We start from the raw sequence: 19,082 nt of genomic DNA on the forward strand, positions 1-19,082 counted from the left end.
TTGGCTTTTTTCTTTGGTATAGATGAGCCCTGAGTGAGCTCAGTATGAAATGCATTGTAGGAATGAAGAGTTGTAGTGATGTGGACCTCGGGGATGAAGCTGGGATCTCTCATGTGTGTTGGTGTCTTATTAGGAATAAATACTCATTGCATAGTTTAATATTCAATAAATTGGAAAAAAAAAACCCGTCTGTCTCCTTACAAATGTTCAATACTACTGCTGCAGAACTTGATAAACCAATATCTCAAAAACTAAAGCAGTCAATTACCTTTTTAATTAGCTAATGAATTTTGCTCTGTAGAGATTTATATATGTTCTACCATAGAGAAGAACATTGCATTAAAAAGGGCTCTATTTTGATATACAAATTACATATTTTCTGTAAAGCAAGTCATAAAAAGTAGGAGAACAACATATATAAGATTTTGATTTCACTGGGGAACTGTTCCTGGTAATAAAGAGCATATAGAGGTCACTCTACCACTGTTTTTATTTGGTTTGAGAAATATAAAATAGCCTATCCATATGGTCTTAAATTACCTAATTGCTTCATCTGAAAAGAATGTGGGGTTGTGTATCTTAAATCCATGATTTGTGGAGCATTTTGAGAAGAGACTACTTCTGTGGGACTTGGATTATACCAGCTTTATTTTAGTGGTTACTGTTTACATCATATTCACAAAAATAGTGTAGTTTTTTGACTTTTTAATAAAAATATCTGACATTCAGGGCAGCTGGAGTCAACTTGTTCAATGTTTGAAGACTTATATGCCATGAAGGCAGGATGTTTTTTTAATGGTGCTGCCAGAAGGCTGAGATTTTTTTGTCACTGAAATTTAATTGCATTAAATTAACAAAGCTTTTTTTCCCCTTTTTCAGGCAGATTCCAGATTAAAAGCTCTTAATGCAACATTCAGAGTGAAAAACCCAGACAAGTAAGATTCCACATCCTTCTTCCCTCCCTTTCCCTTTTTCAGTTACAACTATAACTTCAGGTGACAGAATATTCTATCTCTTTAGTATAAATTCAGAAAAGAAAAATTATCTTTCTGCACTTCAAATCTTAACAGGAGCCCAGTAAAGAAGTAGTGTGAAAATATTTGATAAATCCTGCCTCCAGAACAGGAAGCATTCAGAAAAATTCCATCACTTTATGTAAAATGAGTATTTCATTTTAGCTAGACTAAAACGAAGGGACAAAAAATTCCCTAAACCAGACTCTGAAAAAGAACCTCTTCATATTTGTTTTCAAGAAATGTTTCCAAGCACGAACAGAATACAGATTGATAGTAGGTCTTTCCAAAAGTCTGCTAGTGTACAGCTCTGGATGCACACACCCTGGTGTTGCAGTTCATAGTTCTTTCCAAGCTGCCAATTTTCACAGATGCTTTTGTAAGTCCAGAGGTCACTTCAGCTCTGTTGCAGTTTACAGAGCTCTGGGACAGGCACTAGAGCAATCTGCAGGATGGAAAAACTGCTCAGAATTGTCAGTGCATATAGTGGGAGGTTCATCACACCCTTGGTGGTGTGGGAAGGGTAAAATGAGAATTCCTACTTCTGCAGTGGTTTAGAAGCATCGGTGTGCACTGATGGGGCCAGGAAATGTTGCTGTTTGCCATGCACAGGCTGTGGAGACCTGTGCAAAGTGCACTTCTGGGTGCATTTGCTGTCCAGCAGTGGCACCAGGAGATGCTCCCTGGGGAGAGCCCCTGTTCCTGACTGCTTTCTGTTGTCTCTTCCATAGAATCTGTGGTTATTGTGTTAAGGATGTTAAAGGGTACATACTTTTCTCAACCTCTTAATAGACTTAACCTGTGAATTAGTCCTGTCCCTCCTTTTTTACTGTGTTTGTTTTTAGGGCCTTTTGTGGCAGCCAGGAAGTTTTTAGCCAGGGTTTGCTACAAAGGATAACATTCAGGAATGAGATCAGAAGACAGCAATTCTCTGTATCTGCAGGTCAAAATGGTCCCTTGTTTGAATGCTTCATCCTCAGTCATCCTCCTCTGTGGCCAGTAGGAGTTATCTTTTCCTGCTCTCACAGCAGGTAAACTGCCAGAAGTCTGACTGTAGGCACAGGTCGGCAAGACTGTTTAAGGAGCATTACCTTTTGAGGTAACAATATTTCAGAAAGCAAAGCTGTTGTGAGATGTAGTTTGTTAAAAAGCAGGGAAAGGGTTAATACAAGGAAAACATTGAGGAGAGGGCTTGTAACAAAAACAGTCCTCAGTGTGTGTGCCATGGTATTCTTCACAGCACTTGAGAGATGGCACACGTTTTCTGTTGTATTCTGCCAGCTATGTAACTTCCAAATTGCACTTGGGGATACAAATTGTTTAATAAATAACTCATGAGCAGAAGTTGTTTGTTTGCCTTTTGCTGTAGCATGCTTGGCTCTAAGAGGAGGCACAGTGCCTTGCTCTGCCCAGCACACTTGTGCATGAGCTGCCTGGAATGTGATGCCTGGTCCCTCTGCTTTACCTTTAGTGCTTTTGTGTGCCTGGCTGGTGAAGCGGTTCAGCAAGCTCACCTTGCTGAAACAAAAGGTGTGACTTGACTGCTGTGAGGAGTGTAGGCTTTCAGGCTCCTGGGCCAGGAGAGGTTCAGGTGAGGAGCAGCTGCAGCTCCCAGTTGGGATTGCCATGGAGCTGCACTCGTCAGCTTGGCAATGTGAGGAGTTTCATGCAGCTGAAACAAGGCTGCTCTTTGAGCTCAAATGTACACTGGAAACTAAACCTTCTCCTGTGGGAAGCAATTTGTAGTTTCAATGGTGGAATTAAATGGTGATAAAAATATGGTATTCTGGTACTCAGAGGTAAATTTCTATCTACTGCAGGCATCTCTGATTTGGCCTCATGGCACTCATCTTTTCTTTCTCTTTCTGAGCTTTAATCAAAACCATAGCTTTTGGGTTTTGGTGGAAGAGTTCTTTAGAAAATACTAAAGCCTTTCCTAAGGCCTTTTTTTTTTTTTTAAAGTAGCTCTGTGGGTTTTGTTTGGTTATTCAGACAAGTGGCTTGTTTTTTAGTGAACAGTTCTGTTCTTGTAGTATCTTTCTTCACAAAACAGGACAATGGCACTGCCTCTCCTGATGCAAGAAGGATTACTGCTGAGTAAAATGCACAAAGTAAATAACTTACGCTGAAACGCTGTCTGCTGTAAAGGAACTCTTTTTCTTTGCCATAATCATAAAAGATTATTTTGAAAGACCTGCTGGTGTTCTACGTCAATGTGACCTAATCAGTTCTTCATTTGTATCTCAAGTTCTATTTAATAGCTCAGTTAAGTATCTAGACTGTTGCTACTGTTGCAGAACCAGTAAAACCGAGTGAAAAGTGCTAGTTTAAAAAGCCTCAGTTACTGAGGGCCAAAACTGTGTCTTGTTTTACACTTCTACTGTTAGGATACACTGGGAAGTAAACATCCCTTTGTGTGCCTCACTGAGCTCTGTTTGGAAATTACTTTATAATTATGTAACTTTTTTTTTTACATGAGCAACGACTAGGACTTAAGCAAATAGTTGAGAAATAAACTTTTGCTCTGCAACACCACCAGTCACTTAAAACCAGTTTTTCCTGAAAATTATATTTGTCAATTTTTCAACCTTCATAGAAGATTGGGAAAAAAATAGCAGCACTTCAGTTTGTTTTTATGAGACAAAACAGAAGACAGCTTAATTCTGAAGTAGTAATTTTTAAAAATTATTTTTTTTAATTGAGGAAAAATTGGTCTGAGAGAAGATGTATTGCTGCTGAAGGCCAGGATACTGAAAGCCCTTGTATGTTCCTGACTCTGGCCTTCAGGGAGTACAGCATTCCTAAAAGATTTCTTGTGACTAAACAGGATAAATAAAACTTTACATTATAAATTTCTGGAGTGGAAAGGGGAGTCTTCCTGAGCTGCAGGCATGCTTTTTAATCTTTTGTTTTTAGTTCAATTATTTCAAATATCTTCACTCTACGTGTCTGCAGCTGTCTGACATGCAGCCCTGGTGCATATTTTATAAAGTGTAAACTGAAAAGATTGCTCTCTAAATCCCACTGTGCAGATCAGTGACTACATTTCTTTTTCCCCATGCAGCTTCTCTGCTAACTTTTAAATCTTTTTATGTACTTTAACCCTGTGTGTGTCATAATGCTATAAAAAATGCTTCTTGGAAATCAAAAATATTAGAGTCATAATAAAGCTTTTACTTCCTGAATGTAAGAATGGGAATATTTTAAGGGAAGACTTCCTGTCAGGGGAGGAAGAGGTATTAAATAAAAAACTCTGGAATTTCATACTTGGTCACCCAAAACAAGTGACCCAACTCATTTCAGTAAGACCTCTTTGGTACAAGCTATTCTAAAATACAAAGCCTGACTGTGTGCCTGTGGTGGGAGGAGGGATGAAGTTTTTTTTAATTCTTGAACATCAACCTGGAACACTATTCTTGGTCTCCTATTCCGTAATTTTAGTTGCATTCTTCTGTGTTTATGAGATCATTGTTTAGTAATTTAGGTAAAGCTGTTTCTGGCTTCCCATCTGGATGAAATACATTCTTTCGTACCAAAGTAGGTCATGAGGTAGACTTGTGTGTAGTGGGGAGGGTTTATGTGTACACAAGAGGCTGTTGCTGTGGTTTAATTGGTTACCTGTCACTAACAAAGCTGTGGCAAACAATTCACCTTTGTTATTAGCAAGAGCTAAAGGTAACCGCTTAAATTGCTTCTGAAACCTAACTGGTCTGGCTGATAAAAAGCCTCTTCTCCAGAAGTGACAAGCCAGCATTATGCACAAGGCAGTTGCAATGGTTTCCCTGTCTGGTATCTTATTGAGATGTAGTGATTTGATGGCCTTCAGCCATACATGGCTCTGGTGCAGGTACAAGTCTCAATAGGATTTCATATGTTACAGTTACTGTATAGATTGGCCTCGGGAGAAATGTAATTGTAAATGTTTCCTTGAACCCCTAAAAAGATATGCCCAAAACTGGATAGAGGCAGCTTGAAAGTAAAGTATCTTTGTCAGGTCAGAAATTTAAACATGCTTTTATTGAGAAATATGCTGCAGCAGATTTTGGCTTTGTGTTTGTTTCAAGCTTTCCTATTCACTAACCTTTGCTTTTATAAATCCCATTAAAACCCCTAACAACAAAACAGTGATGTAATAACTTCAGCTAACTACTCTTATTTCATAAAATTTTATGTCTTAATTCAATCTGAGCCTTCAACATTTGCATTTAAAAAGCCAGCAATCATGCAAGTGTTGGGATGTTTGTTCACTTGAGGGAAATGAAACTCAGCAGTCACTTCTTTAGCAGTCTTCAGCTAATTCCACTCCAACACAATCCAGGCTCCATCTTGCTGGCCGCAGGGCTGTGGCTCTATTGTGCATGCTGTGAAAGCTTGCTTTCATGATGGCTAATGATGTACTATCTGTTTCCTGCTCCCAGGAGATTTACTGAGCTAAAACACTACAGCGATGAACTGCAGTCTGTCATATCACACCTTCTGCGAGTCAGAGCTGTAAGTATTTCCCATGTGTGTCGTGACAAATAGTATGATTTATTTATAAGGCAGTATTTCTTGTTTAGTCAAGAGAAGTGGTATATGTGTTCTAGAATAAGAGCAGTTTAGCCTGAGGGAGTCTGTCTCCAGAGTGTGGAGCAGGAGACAGCAAGAGGTGAGGGCACTGACTTTGTACAGATCTGGGAGGGGAAGGAGTTCCAGATCTGATTGTTGGGTTTGACAGTGCTAATCTGCCCCATCCTGTGGTAGTCACGTATGGCAGGGAGATGCTCTAAAGAGGGTCAAGGCATCTGCTTCTCTCTGCTCAGCAGACAAGTTACTTTTGCTTAGTGTTTGGCTTGGGAAGGGCCTCAAAACAGTTTTCTGGTCAGACATATAATGAGCTTGTAGTATGAATCCTTTAATCCTTTATGCTTCCTAGTATGTATTTTCTTTTTTTGGCTTGTTCTCTGATCTGCAATGAGTAATAGTCTTTCTAATGATGGCAACAATTATGTAATGTATTAAGATACTCTATAGGTTGAGAATGGAAGGTTGTTATTTTTTTAAAGACCTAAAAAGGAAATAAGAAATTACAATTCCAATAATGAGAGCATGATATTTCTTTTTAGTATGTTCAACAGGGATTTCATTTTCAATGGACCTGTGTGGCAGAGAGGACAGCAATGGATTGCTCTGCTAAACTCAGGTTCTTGAGATAATTAATCACTCTCAAGAGTGATGTTCTACAGACAGTCCTGTTTTCTAGGATTGCATGTGAGATCTGCTGGGCAATTTGTTAATGTTTCCTTTTTACTACTGCTGTGACAGACATCACAGTAACAATGGCAGCTCTTGCAGAACTTTATTCTCATTCATTGGTACATCACAATTCTAAGGGCATTATCTGGATTACAACTCACACTTCAGAGTGTACACGTGTCTTTTCTTCTGATGTTTTGCCAGCATTGTAATGCAGGCTGCAGCAGGTACTGGCACTCCAAACAGCTGAAATGACCTCTAGCTCAAGCAATGAGTTTCTGGAATGGATAGTTCATTTCCTTTCCCTCAGTTCACTCAGCTGGATGGAAAAATCAAGTCATTTGTTAGAATTTTGCTGAAGGTTTCCTTACAGTATTGATGTCAAGATGGACTTCTGACTTGCTGTCTATAAATTAAATAAATTACTGTGTGCATAAGTTCGGCGTTATTTGGATAAAGAATGCCTTATATTTGATTATCAAAAACTGAAGGGAACTTCATTATGGTCTCCACAGACCTATCCTATCAATGAGCACTTCCAAAGATAGATTTGCAATGCTACTTTTCAGCATAGCCTTGATTGTGACTTCAGTCTTCCAAGACTTAATGCTGTTGATTTTTTTTTTTTTCTTTAAGTAGTGGCTTATGTTAGATTTAGGTGTAATCTTGTTTACCTGTGTAAGAACATTAGGGATTTAGCTTGGAGTATGTATGTGGGTTTTCACAAAGCAATTGCACTTAATGTTGATGACCAAAACCTGTCTCTAAAATATTTTAGAGGGTAGCAGACCGGCTTTATGGTGTCTATAAAGTCCATGGCAACTACGGAAGAGTATTCAGGTAAGAGTTCATCCAGTTTTTAAATACATACATAGTTATGGGGAGAGAGAAGGGAATTTCATGGTTGTATTGTTACGCTTTTGAAAAGTATATTTGAAAAATTCCATCATCTGTCTTGAAAAACTCTGTATTGTAATGCTAATGAGATTTCTGTGGTACATGCAGAGATTGCCCGATCTGCTGAGCTTAGCCTCTAGTGGAAGACTACAGCATTTTTTGCTTTGTGTACCAAAGCTTTGGGCCTTCTGCTGCTGCCTTGGCATTTTCCTTCCTCAGAAAGTAACTCGCTATTCTTCATGCAATTATCTCTGAAAAAGCTTCTAGGTTCTTTTAATCGGTAAAAATCAACATTCATATCTATCCAATTTTAGTAGCTTTTAGAAGTGAATTTGCCAATCGTTTTTTTGATTTATATGAGGGAATTGCATGCTCAAGTTTTCCATCTCACTGGAGAATTCAAGAATCTAAACTTCTGGTTAAGGGAAACCTCCTGCTTCTACACACTGTTCAAGTGCTAAATTTAATTCTCTGGGTTAATGGATTGCAGATGTCTTTCTCATTGGGGGTTTTAAAATGAAATTAGGTGTAGTTCTGTAATAACACAAAGACAAATATCAACATCAGCAGAGTGGAATGCTTATGAAAAAGTGAGGGACAGAATAGATGCATTACACATAAATTATGCGAAATACAAGGAGAACCTCTTTTTTTCCTTGTAGAAAGAGTTGTGGGTATAATTCTTGTAACTAAGAACTCTCATAAGGTTTCTCAAAGCTGAGAACACAATTAAAATTTCAGAGTACATACCAGGATGTCCAGAACAAGTCTCTTGCTATCTTTTTTACTGCTCTGTTTCTTTTTTTTATCTAAGTTATATCTCTAATGTAAATGGGTAGTTGAGACAACTGCAAGTTGGATTTTTTTTTATGAATAGAACTAAACGAGAGTCTACTATGAAAACATAAAGCTACATACATCAAATAGTTTCAGGAGAAGTAAAATGCTTACAAAAGTCAAATTCACCCTTTGTTTTTTTGAATGAGAGGCTTCTATCTTCTATCTTGTAAGTCTGGAAAGCTTAGGTTAGGATTAGGCTTCTTGGTGAGCCCAAAATGTATTTCAGCAAGTTCACCATTGTCATTGTCCCTTGTCCCATTTACATTAAGTGCTTGGTGGTTTGGTTTTGTTTGTTTGATTTTGTTTTGAATTGAGTTTCAACTATTTAAATGAGATTATGCTCAAAACCCATCCTAAAACTATATTTGTGTCTATGAGTTTAGGGACAATTGTTTTACAGAGTGCCATAAATGGCCTTGTCACATTGTCAGTGCTGTTCCTTAAAGTAAAAAACAGTTTGGCCAACTCTAACTTTGAGGCAGTTTCCATTCAGGTGTCACCTGGAAAGAAACTATATACAGGATGCAGCTTATTAACTTCCCTTACCCTTCATGTGTGATGTTGTTTCTCGTTTGTTTTTCCTACAGTGAGTGGAGTGCAATAGAGAAGGAGATGGGGGATGGGTTGCAGAGTGCTGGCCACCACATGGATGTGTAAGTACTGACTGAATATCTGATAGTTTGATGTAAGCCAGATGTGAAACTCTCCCTCTTTCCTTTCTTTTCCCTCAACCCCAAAGTACATATGAGTACAGGAAAGTTGGGGGTGCATTGTTTTTAGGTATACAGTGTTTCTGTGCCTTGGATGCAGGCACAGTTTTAGCATCCATATACTGTATTAAGTAGCTCAAAAAGCCTCAGGAGAACCAGAGGGGTTTCTTTTTTTATTATTATTTTGAAATCGTAGAAGTTCTTGGAATCCTTCCAGTTTTTCTTTTAAGCTACTATGCCAGAAACTGGTGGAATACAACTTTAATATACTACAGACCTGATGAGATCCATTTGGTTTTGATAGCAGCGTTTTGTACCATGCTGTAGATGGTACACATATTTGGACTTAATTACAGGGAGTTAAGAAATTTAATTAATCTGTACCAAAACTCCAGTGGATTCTTGAAACAAACACTGACTGGATATAATAAAGAATCCTCTCTCTTTGAATCTTTAGAGTCATTTGGCAGAGTATGTGAAGCACAGCCTTCAAAATAAGAGTCTGGCACTTGGGAGTGCTCACAGAAGTGGTATTCTAAGCTCATGGCTTCTGCTTTTCAGGTAGTCACATACAGCAAGTGACACAGCATTTCTTACCACTCTGATTCCTCTTCTGTAATCCCACACAGCAGATAAACAACAACTTCAGAAAGAGATGGAAGCTGTTCTGCACTTCATGCAATATTTTTACTGATAAAGTGTAATTCCTGTGGAAATAAAGTTCCCTGGTTTAGTTTATAGGGCAGATTTACATATGTACTACTGCCTGATTGTTATTGTGGTGTCAGGTTAACAGGTTAATTGTTACTGGCCTTGCCAAGTGGAAGGGTTTGAAGAGCCATGCCCTCAGTTTCTTTAGTTTCTTTTCTGCTTTTAGCAAATCTTTAAGAATTGGACCACTTCTGAATTTATTCACAGGTCTGTGTTTTGTCTAATGGGGTGGTTTCCATATAAGAAAAGCTGTAATATTTTCATGGCAGAGGGCTCTGGTGAGAACAAAGAATGGAGAATTGCATTCTGTTTCAGGAGAAAAGTAATTGAAGCAGGGGTAGAATACAATGTTAAGCACATACTGCAGTAGGTAGGAATTGAAGAGATTGTGAAAACTTGGTATGATATAGTGGAGTTAAAGAATCACATAAAGGTTTTCAGTGGTTCAGATACACCACACCAAAATGTCAAGCACCTGGAAATGCATAACCAGTTAGAAGAAGTTTGTCTAACTTCTCAGTCAGGAGGCTGAACCCTCTCACACTTCCATAATATTTAATATTTCTGTCTGTAACACAGGGCTAAAGATCCAAAGTAATGGCAGTGGGTATCTGCTATTGTGGGTAATTTTACTCACTGCATGAAGTCGGAGTAGCTTTCATTGTCTGTCATCTCCTGTGCTCTGGCACTCTTGTACAACAGTAATCCCTTAGTGATGACAGTCAAGCAAGAAGCAGCAGTTGTGAGGTTCAGGAACTCATTCAGTCACCCATGGGGTCTCCTACCAGTAAGGTTCATATCTGTGATCTCTTTAAAGTGTAACTTACCAGTTCAGTTACCATTCCCATAACATCAGGTGGGAATTTATTGCAACAAAAAGCTACTTCTAGAAGATTGCCTAATACAGATGTTAAACTTCAAAACTAATTTAATTATTCTCTATCTACCCCATATGCTGTAGTCTTTACTAGATGTTTATTTAAGCTTTTGAGGTTTTATTGGTTAGTATGATCTATAACTGCTAAAAGTTTGGAGAAGACATCCCAAAGCTTCTCTGGGTGTGTGCTTTATTACAAGATGAGGCTTGCTAAAGTGACAGAGAATGCTGAGAAAGTTGGAGTAAGTGGCTCTAGCTAGCATTTAAAAGATGAAAGAAGCAAATGCCAGACCTTTGACTTCTGTCCTTTGTTCCATTAATGAGTGAACCTTTATCTCTGTATCAACTAGACTGTCATTATATATTGAACCAATCTAAATTAAAACAAGTGTTGAGTTGACATCTTACACGAAGAATGAGACCATATCAGGTACCTTTAGAACTTACTGCCATGTTTCTCCTTAACAATTTCTCTAATTTGCCTAAGTTTAGGCAGTCAGAAATGTAGCTTTTCTTATTACATTTTTTTCCTCCCATATAAAACTCATTATAAAAACCTGCCCAGGTAAGGTAGGATTTCGTTTGGTGAGATTTTTTGGTTGTTTGTTTTTGAAGTTCTTTTCTGAGAGTTGATCTGCCACAGATGATCTCTAGCACTGCTCTAAACTTAGATCTTACTTGAAAACGAAATGTGGTCCATCTGCTGCCCTGAGAAATCTAACCACTATACTAAAATTATTGCACTGCAGAACTTAAAATAGGGCAAGCCATTTATGACCTTTGTGGCTGCAGGTTTTTTTTAGAACAAGTGTATTTTTCAACAGTTTTGACTTGATCCTTATGTTGATTCATAATATGAATTCTTGTTCTCCCTGTTCTTTAATCCCTTCTACTTAAACTGGTCTGCTGTTGCTGACCACTTCATATGTTATATTTATTCATCACCAAGAGCCTTGGTAGGGCTTTTCCTGGGTGAGCCATGTCTTTGATTTCACAGAGCATCAAAACAACTCATCATGCTTGCAAACTTCCCAAATTCATGTTACCCCTTCCCTTTCAGCTTGAGACTCTGCCACTTCTTTCACTGAGCCAATTACTGGAGATGCATAGGGAGAAAAGAAAAAACAGAAAGATTCTGCAAAAACTTGAAAGCCAAGGGGTGCTATAATTAGCATTTGGGTCACATTGTGCTGGTTGCTAGAGAAGAATGGACATATGCTTACTTCAGAGAGCCTGCAGGTGTATGAGATTGCCACAGAGCTGAGAATCCAGACTGAGTTAGCAGAACAGGTGAAGGTATTTGTGTGGGATCTCATTCATCCTGGTTATTTCCAGTGGTACATGCCCTGAGTGCCAGGCCACAGAGGAATCTGATTTCTTGGCTGTGCCAAGTGAGATGTGCAGTTATCTCTTTCTTAGTTGTAGGCCTATCCCTACAAATCTGTCCAAGACAGTTACCTTGGTTAGCAAGAACATTCTAAATACTGTCAAATAAGCAGTATCAACTAGAAAAATAAAGTGCTTTTTACCACTTCTAGCCTAAATAACAAGACTTACTGAATGCAAGAGCTGCAGATTTGGTCCAAGCCGTTGTACTTCAGATTTCTCCCTAAAAGGAGGGTTCAACTTCCTGTTGCTGTGAATTAACATGCCTTACACAGCAGACAAAGCTGTAGCCTTTGAAGGATCTGAAGGGACCTAATGTTGTGGTGCTCAGGGCACCCCTGTGAGTTATCTTGTACTCAGGCTGAATAACAAGCCATGAAAGCAGCTCTGCTTTTCAGAAGGTGTGATGCCCACATTCCTGGCCCTTAATGCTTTAAGCCTTGAAGGATTTCTTGGATTTCTTTTGCACTATGTCCTTTTTTTTCTTTTTGTCTTGGTGCTGCATATTGACTGTCCACTGAAGAAATGGAAGAAATTGGGGCTTTTTCCTGTAAGAAAAGCTGCCTTATCTTCAGCAGGAGACTTATGATAGGTTTTGTACTTGTCAAAAGATTCATTGTACAATGAATCAATATAACAACCAAAAAAAGCAGACCCACAGGAATGTTGACATTAACTGATTCAGAGTTTAATTAAAAACAAAGAATAAACCCTTTTTGGAGGTGCTTTTTGCTGTTTTTCACAGGTGTTTCTCTCAAAAAGGTGTTGTCCCTTGTTAGGATGTGTATCCTTAAAGGTTAAATTAATCAGCTTTATGTTTAACTGTGGCTGTTTTTCACTAGATATGCAGCTTCTATTGATGATATACTGGAAGAAGAGGAGCACTATGCAGACCAGCTGAAGGAGTATCTCTTCTATGCTGAAGCACTGCGGTATGTACGGAAGTCTAGAGCTCAAAAGGAAGCTGTATTCCTTTTCTCTAATGTGATGTTGGTGTGATGTTTAATTTAGTCTGGTATCCTCTTGTGTTCTCTGAGAAGAGGAAATTCCAGTGTTGTGGAGTCTCCATGTCCTTGTTTCTTATTCTGCATACTTGTACTTAATTGTCATGTGAGTGGCAATACAAATTAGAACTGATCTGATCAGTAGTGAAAAGACAGAAATGTTAGAATCTGTATACTATAGAAGAAAATGCTGTTTATTCCTCTGGTTCCTTGGCTTTTGGTGTAATAGTGCCCCAATGTGTTGAAAGTTCCAGTTTTCAAATGAGCTAGGCCAAACAGAGCTGTTAGAACCATTATAAATTCGAGAAACTTTCAAAGTGCTCAGCATAACTTCCATCTGCTGCACAGTCTTGTGCATTTAAATACCAACTTTTTGTTTTGTTTTATGTTAGTCTTTGTCAGTCACCCCTAACAAGCATGGACACAAAAGCGAATTGCTTTATGCTGCAAGGCTGTGCCTAAAGCTATTGTGATTTACAAGGGCTGGCTCTGAAGCTCTTGCAGAGGTCCAGCAGTGAGTTGGGCTGGCGAGTGCAGGGCTGCTGTGTGGGAACCTGGAGCACTGGTAGCCTCTCCTGGGACACAAACGTGCATCCGGATGTAGCATCATCAGCCCACACAGGACTGGGAGTTACTGCAGGTGGTCAGAGCAAACTCCTCTTTGCCAGATGAAAGGCACTGTGTGAGTCTAGAAGCAGTTTCTTGTCTCATTGTTTAAAAAAGAATATGTGATGAATTTTATGATTGATTGATAGAGTGCTGCTGTGACAGGCACCTTCTCCAGGTATCTTTTGTCAAAGCTGTGATATTTCTGTAATGTATTTTGAATTAAACTGTTTTACATTGTGTGTCCTTAAGGAGGTGGTAGGGCTTGTATTGCTGAGGGTATCTTGGAATGATTCTATAAAGAGAAGCAGAATGCTGTTGTAATAAGAACTTTATTCTTTGATGCAAGCTTGCTTTACTACAGCATTTGCAGAGATAAGCAGTCTGTGATAGGGCTGTTGAATTTGGGCTAGATGAATAATTACAGGTGCTTCCTGTCAAAAAGCAAATAAAACATGATGCTGTTTGTAAAGTGTAAATGGAGGGAAACATAGCAAAACAAAGTCTTTAATGACAGATCTTTCATTACTTACTTTTCAGGGCAGTTTGCAGGAAGCATGAACTAATGCAATATGATTTGGAAATGGCTGCACAAGACTTAACATCTAAGAAACAGCAGTGTGAGGAGCTGGCAACAGGAGTGAGTCTTTTTCCACTTTCTTCTCCAAGATACCTCTTTCTGAATTTATTTTTCACTTGAGCCAAGTTACTTAGAATGATATTTAAATGGCACCAGCATTCTGGCTGCTGCTTTTGAGAAGTGGTATCATATGAGCTGGAGACATGTGAGGTTTAAAGTAACTTGGTTCTTGGAGACTTAAACTGTTTGTGCCAAATGTCTGTTATTGAATACTGAGCAAGTAAAAGGTTGCAGTAAATATGACTTGAGCAGACTAACACTCTGTCTATAGAGAACTCTATCCTAAAGATAAAAATGTTGGGAATTTTGAAAGACTTCCTTTGCCTTTTGAACAGTGGGTGTTATTGATACGTTGTGTTACTCCATTTTATATGGGAGATGACATTACCTAAAATATTATGTAGAAATGGTAACTGACAGTTTTAGAATTTTTAATGTTGCTTTTGGATCTATTGATCTTCTTTATGGAATGCCTTTATGGCTTTTGTTTCTCTAAGTTTCTTTCCTACTTCACTTACTAGGAAGGATGTTCTGAAGGTTCACTCTTGTCAGCCTTAAAGCGTTTGAATATCAAATTATCTCCTCCCCACTTTGCTTAGTCTAACCTGAGTCACTAGAGCTATTTATCAAATAATGAAATGGACAGCCAAATTGTAAGCACAAATGACAGTAAAAGTCACCTGATGCCCTGTGGTGGTGCTCAGAACATGCTAAACCTAGAGTATCCTTACTTTTGTAGACTGTGAGAACCTTCTCCCTGAAGGGGATGACCAGCAAGCTCTTTGGGCAAGAAACCCCTGAGCAGAGGGAAGCCAAGATAAAGGTTCTAGAAGAGCAGATACAGGAAGGAGAAGAGCAACTGAAGTCTAAAAATCTGGAGGGCAGGTAAATGGACTTGACTGTTTCAAGGAAAACACAGGGCTTGTCTTAGCAAAAGTCCTTGACTGGATGCTCTTGAAGGTGTTTGCATTTTATAAGTGTTTTTAATATATTCTTGGTGTTTATGAGCTGTCTATAAAAGCTCCTGTCAGCTGCAAGTTGTGAAATAAAGTGCAGTACATGCAGTTAGCTTCTGGTCTGAGTGTATGGCTTATGTAAAACCTGATGACTTTCCCAGTTACTGAGCCCACTCTAATGGCTGGCTTGCATGCTTTTATGTTCCACTAGCAATATATTTAGCAGGTGGGCTTGGAGGTCTGCAGCTGAATAGGCAGAGACTCAAAGGCTGAATTGCTTCAAATACAGTATTTTAGTTTGGTTTATGTGTAAGGGTGCTGAGCCCATATTCTGCAACTTCTGTGGGGGACACCTTACTCCTGTTTGAAAGAGATTAGAAGTTCTGGGGAGTTGTGTTTGGGTAATTGCTTCTTGGTGCTAAAATGAAATTTTCTTCAGGTGTGCAAAAATTAAAAATAGGAACTAACATTCTTAAAGCAACAGGATTTTGTCAAAGCATGTCTGTCATATAACACAAGGGGTAAACGTGGTCTCTCCTGATATGTTAGCATTAGATACAGAAAGATAAGACTAGTTCATGAATAGTTCAAAGCAACAACACTCAGTAAATGCAGTATCTTAATAATTTTGGCAGATGTATTAGAGATGTGCTTTTGTAGCTCTGGAAGCAATTTTCAAGTGAATGCTAGTCCAGCACAAACGAAAGTAGGAATTACAGATATATGCCTCCATTTTAGTTAAGGAGACCTGACTACACATCACCAAACCAACAAAATTAATTTCTGAAGTGAATTACCCAAGTTAAATTTACATTGTAAATGTTTATTGTACTTGAGTGTCTCATATCCTGACAAACAAGTGAGTTTTCACACTGAAGAGATGAAGATTCTGACTTGACAATTGAAAAAGAAACATGCAGTGTTGTGTGCTGAATGATGGCTTAAAGATAATTAGTTCCCCCAACAGAATCTGAAGGAAAAAAGTATATTCTGACTTATGCTGATTCTATGGCAGTGATACTTCCTGGGGAAAAAACACCAAACCAGGCAAACATCCTAATGTATCCTGTGAAACTCTAGATTAAAAACCTTAAAAAGAAAATGGAGAATTAGGTAGTGGTGTCAGTTGTAAAATGAGAACACTGAGAGATGCGTAATATTTGCAGGACTTGATTTACTGACTGAAAGATGGAGCACTCTGTCATACACAGCTTCTCTGCTGAGGGTGGAACATGTAAAACACTTGCTAACAGAAGTCATTGTTTTAAATTTCAGAGACTTTGTGAAAAGTGCCTGGGCTGACATTGAACGGTTTAAAGAGCAGAAGAATCATGATTTGAAGGAGGCACTTATAAGCTATGCCGTTATGCAGATTAGCATGTGCAAAAAGGTATGTGTGGCTTGGGAAAGGCTGGCCCAGTGTGTTTGTCCTGTCAGCAGGGGGGCAGATGTACTGTCAGTAACTGGGAACGTGGCAGTCACAGAAGATTGGAAATCACTACCATAAAACCTCCCACATAGTCTGTCCTCTTGAACTCAGTGACATGTTAATGTTGGGATAGATATAGATATAAAATAGACAGGGTGGTCCAATTTCAATATGGTCTCTGCCTTCTTCTCTGAAGTTCTTTGGGACTTCCTTGTAGAGTCTTCTGTTGAAGAAAGTTGTGGATGAGGTTTGCAAATAGAATATATGCCCACCTATTGATTTTTTTAACTGTTCTTTTAAAAGGGAATTCAGGTTTGGACAAATGCAAAGGAATGCTTCAGCAAGATGTGACAATCTGGAAATGAATTCCTCCTCCAAGTGCCAGAGAACGGAAGCACAGTGTATAACACCAATGTTACATTGCTACATGACTTACATACAAATCATGAAATAAATGTAATTGTTAATAAAGGATGAAAAGGACATGTTGTTAAATGTTTAGCCCTGACTGCCACTTCTGTGGCACGTTTTATATGTGGTAGCAAAGAATGCAGGGGTAAAAGAGTTACTGAAAACTACAGCTCTGTATTGGGACAAAGGTATTGGGAAAGTTATCCCAGAAAGTATGAACTAAACTGTTCAGAGACTTGTGAAACGCCATGCTCAGTAATGTGTAGATCACTTCCAGATGCCCTTCTTTCCAACCCTTGCTGTTTAGAATTTTTAATGCTCAAGGGTGCTTTGGTTTTATAATGGGGCACACAGTTGTGTTCTCGAGGTCTATGCTATAAGAGGACAAAAAAAAGAAATATTGTAATGCCTAGAGTTCATATTTAAATGCCTTTGCATGTCCATAGAGAAATATGTTTTTCCAGAGTTCAGGTTAAGCAGTCTCAAGCTCCTGAGATGTTTGAAACTCTCTACAGTAGAGGTGTTGTACAGTGGTTTGATAACAATATTCTGCATTTACTGGTTCCCACTTCAGTTTTGATACGGGCATTGGTTTCTTACTGAACTTCTTCCTGCAAGTAAAGGCAACTGGTGATCCAGCTGAGCAGAAAAACCAAAGTCAAAGCTGGTAAGAAGCAGATGCAACTTCTCTTTGGTTGTTTGGAACCTGTTTACACTTGGTGTGAATCTGGCCTGTGGCACCTGTAACTGAAGTGGTTTGGTTCTTAAACAAAAAATTCTTAATGAAGGTGCTGAAATAATAAACCTGGTGCAGCTTCTGTCATACTTCAGAGCGGTGATGTGCAAAACACACCTCAGAGCAATGAGGTGTTTGTTTGGCCCTTGTAATGATGTTTCAGTGTGTGAGTGTGTGTACGTGTGTAATATACACACCTGTATAACATGATTTGCAGTTACAGGATGTACATTAAATGTTTCCAATTATGAAAATCTCCTCCCACTGTCTAATACTGGGCTTTTTCTACGTCCTTACTGAAAGTTCCTGAAGTCTTGTGGAATTTGTCAGACTTGGTTGGTAGTCCTGAAAGAAGTTTGTAATGATCTGTTGAAAAGTGTATTTAATTATTTTGGATTATAACACTATTCAGATGTTTTTTTTAAGAGATGCTCCCAAAAGTCCTTAAATGTTCTTTTGATAAGTGTATCTAAATGTATTTACTGGTATGTCCCATGTTACTTTAGTCTCTTCAACCTTTCTTTTCTCTAAAACCATTGTAAAGAATGCATAGGTCTGGTGCACACTACAGTTTAAAACTCTGAAGTAAAGTGTTGGTACTCTGAAAACCTATGTTGGCTTTTCCAAAGCATGTGGCAGTGACATGCCTGGCTGAGAGAGGATGTTGGGCACAAAAAGGTTTCTTCCTTTAAACATGGGAGAAACATTGTTCCATTCAGAGGTTGCAGTGTCCAGTTCTGATGCAGGCTGAAGGACTCTCACATTCCAAACCAAGAAGTTGCACACTTGATGTATCCAGTAAACCTTCTAAAAGAGTGGTGCCTTAATACAATACCATGAGGCGCTCAGAGTAGGTATTTTTCATGCACTTTGATTTTTGGTAGATCTTTCTGGTGCCTCCTTCCACATGTCACTTGCTGTACAGCTCATTAAATATATTAGTATGCCTTTTTTTTCCTTGCTAGTTGTACTAAAATTTAAGAAGGGAACAAAACAGTCCTTGTAAGTTTTGTGCCAAATATGATAAATAAAATTGCTCTTTGATATTTTTGTTATGGGTTTTTTTTTTCTTTGTAAAAAACTCTGTCCTATTTTGAAAGCTGCTGTTTGATTTCTGAGGCTCTCAAGTGGTGCCTCCAAATTTGGGTTTAAAATTTGTTGAAGTGTGCACAGCTCTCCCTTTAGGTAGGAACACAGTGCTAAGGCCAAAATTAAATGCTTGCTACAAGTAATTTGTCTGAATGTCATGTGTGTGTCTCTATCTAGTTAAGAGAAGATGCTTTTGAAGACATTTTTCATTATGTGTGAAATTATGTGAAAGGCAAATTAAGGGTAATTTGCAATAACTTTGTTTCTTTTACTTCTTCCAGGAAAGCATTGCATGTGGTCTGTGTAGTTGGGGATCATAGCAAACTGTGAAGGTTTCTCCTCCTCTTTTAGCTTTTCATCTTTTTAAGGTGAAACCAGCCAGTTAATGGCTGTTTCCATGTGGGTAACAGAGCTCACATGACAGATGTACACTTGCAAAGTGTGCGTTTTTCTAGTTACAGTGTGGATTTAACTCCTGTAACTCATTCCACTTTGCCAATAAACATCAAAAATTGGTGCCTTGAGAATGAGGTGGGAAGAAC

The 19,082-nt window shown here is 38.6% G+C and overlaps 1 protein-coding gene across 1 annotated transcript in view; it reads left to right on the forward strand.

The window, feature by feature from the left end:
- Positions 1-18,495, forward strand: part of SNX4 (sorting nexin 4) — a 32,724-nt gene extending 14,229 nt beyond the window's left edge. The window contains exons 6-14 of the mRNA XM_021526033.4: positions 880-935; positions 5,432-5,504; positions 7,027-7,088; positions 8,573-8,638; positions 12,512-12,601; positions 13,820-13,919; positions 14,659-14,804; positions 16,151-16,265; positions 16,608-18,495. Coding sequence (XP_021381708.2) covers positions 880-935; positions 5,432-5,504; positions 7,027-7,088; positions 8,573-8,638; positions 12,512-12,601; positions 13,820-13,919; positions 14,659-14,804; positions 16,151-16,265; positions 16,608-16,655 — 756 coding nt within the window. The 3' untranslated portion in view covers positions 16,656-18,495. The remainder of the gene's footprint in view (positions 1-879; positions 936-5,431; positions 5,505-7,026; positions 7,089-8,572; positions 8,639-12,511; positions 12,602-13,819; positions 13,920-14,658; positions 14,805-16,150; positions 16,266-16,607) is intronic.
- Positions 18,496-19,082: the final 587 nt, after the last annotated feature.

Source organism: Lonchura striata, chromosome 7 (genome assembly GCF_050655825.1).
Source record: "Lonchura striata isolate lonStrDom1 chromosome 7, ASM5065582v1, whole genome shotgun sequence".
Taxonomy (NCBI): Eukaryota; Metazoa; Chordata; class Aves; order Passeriformes; family Estrildidae; genus Lonchura; species Lonchura striata.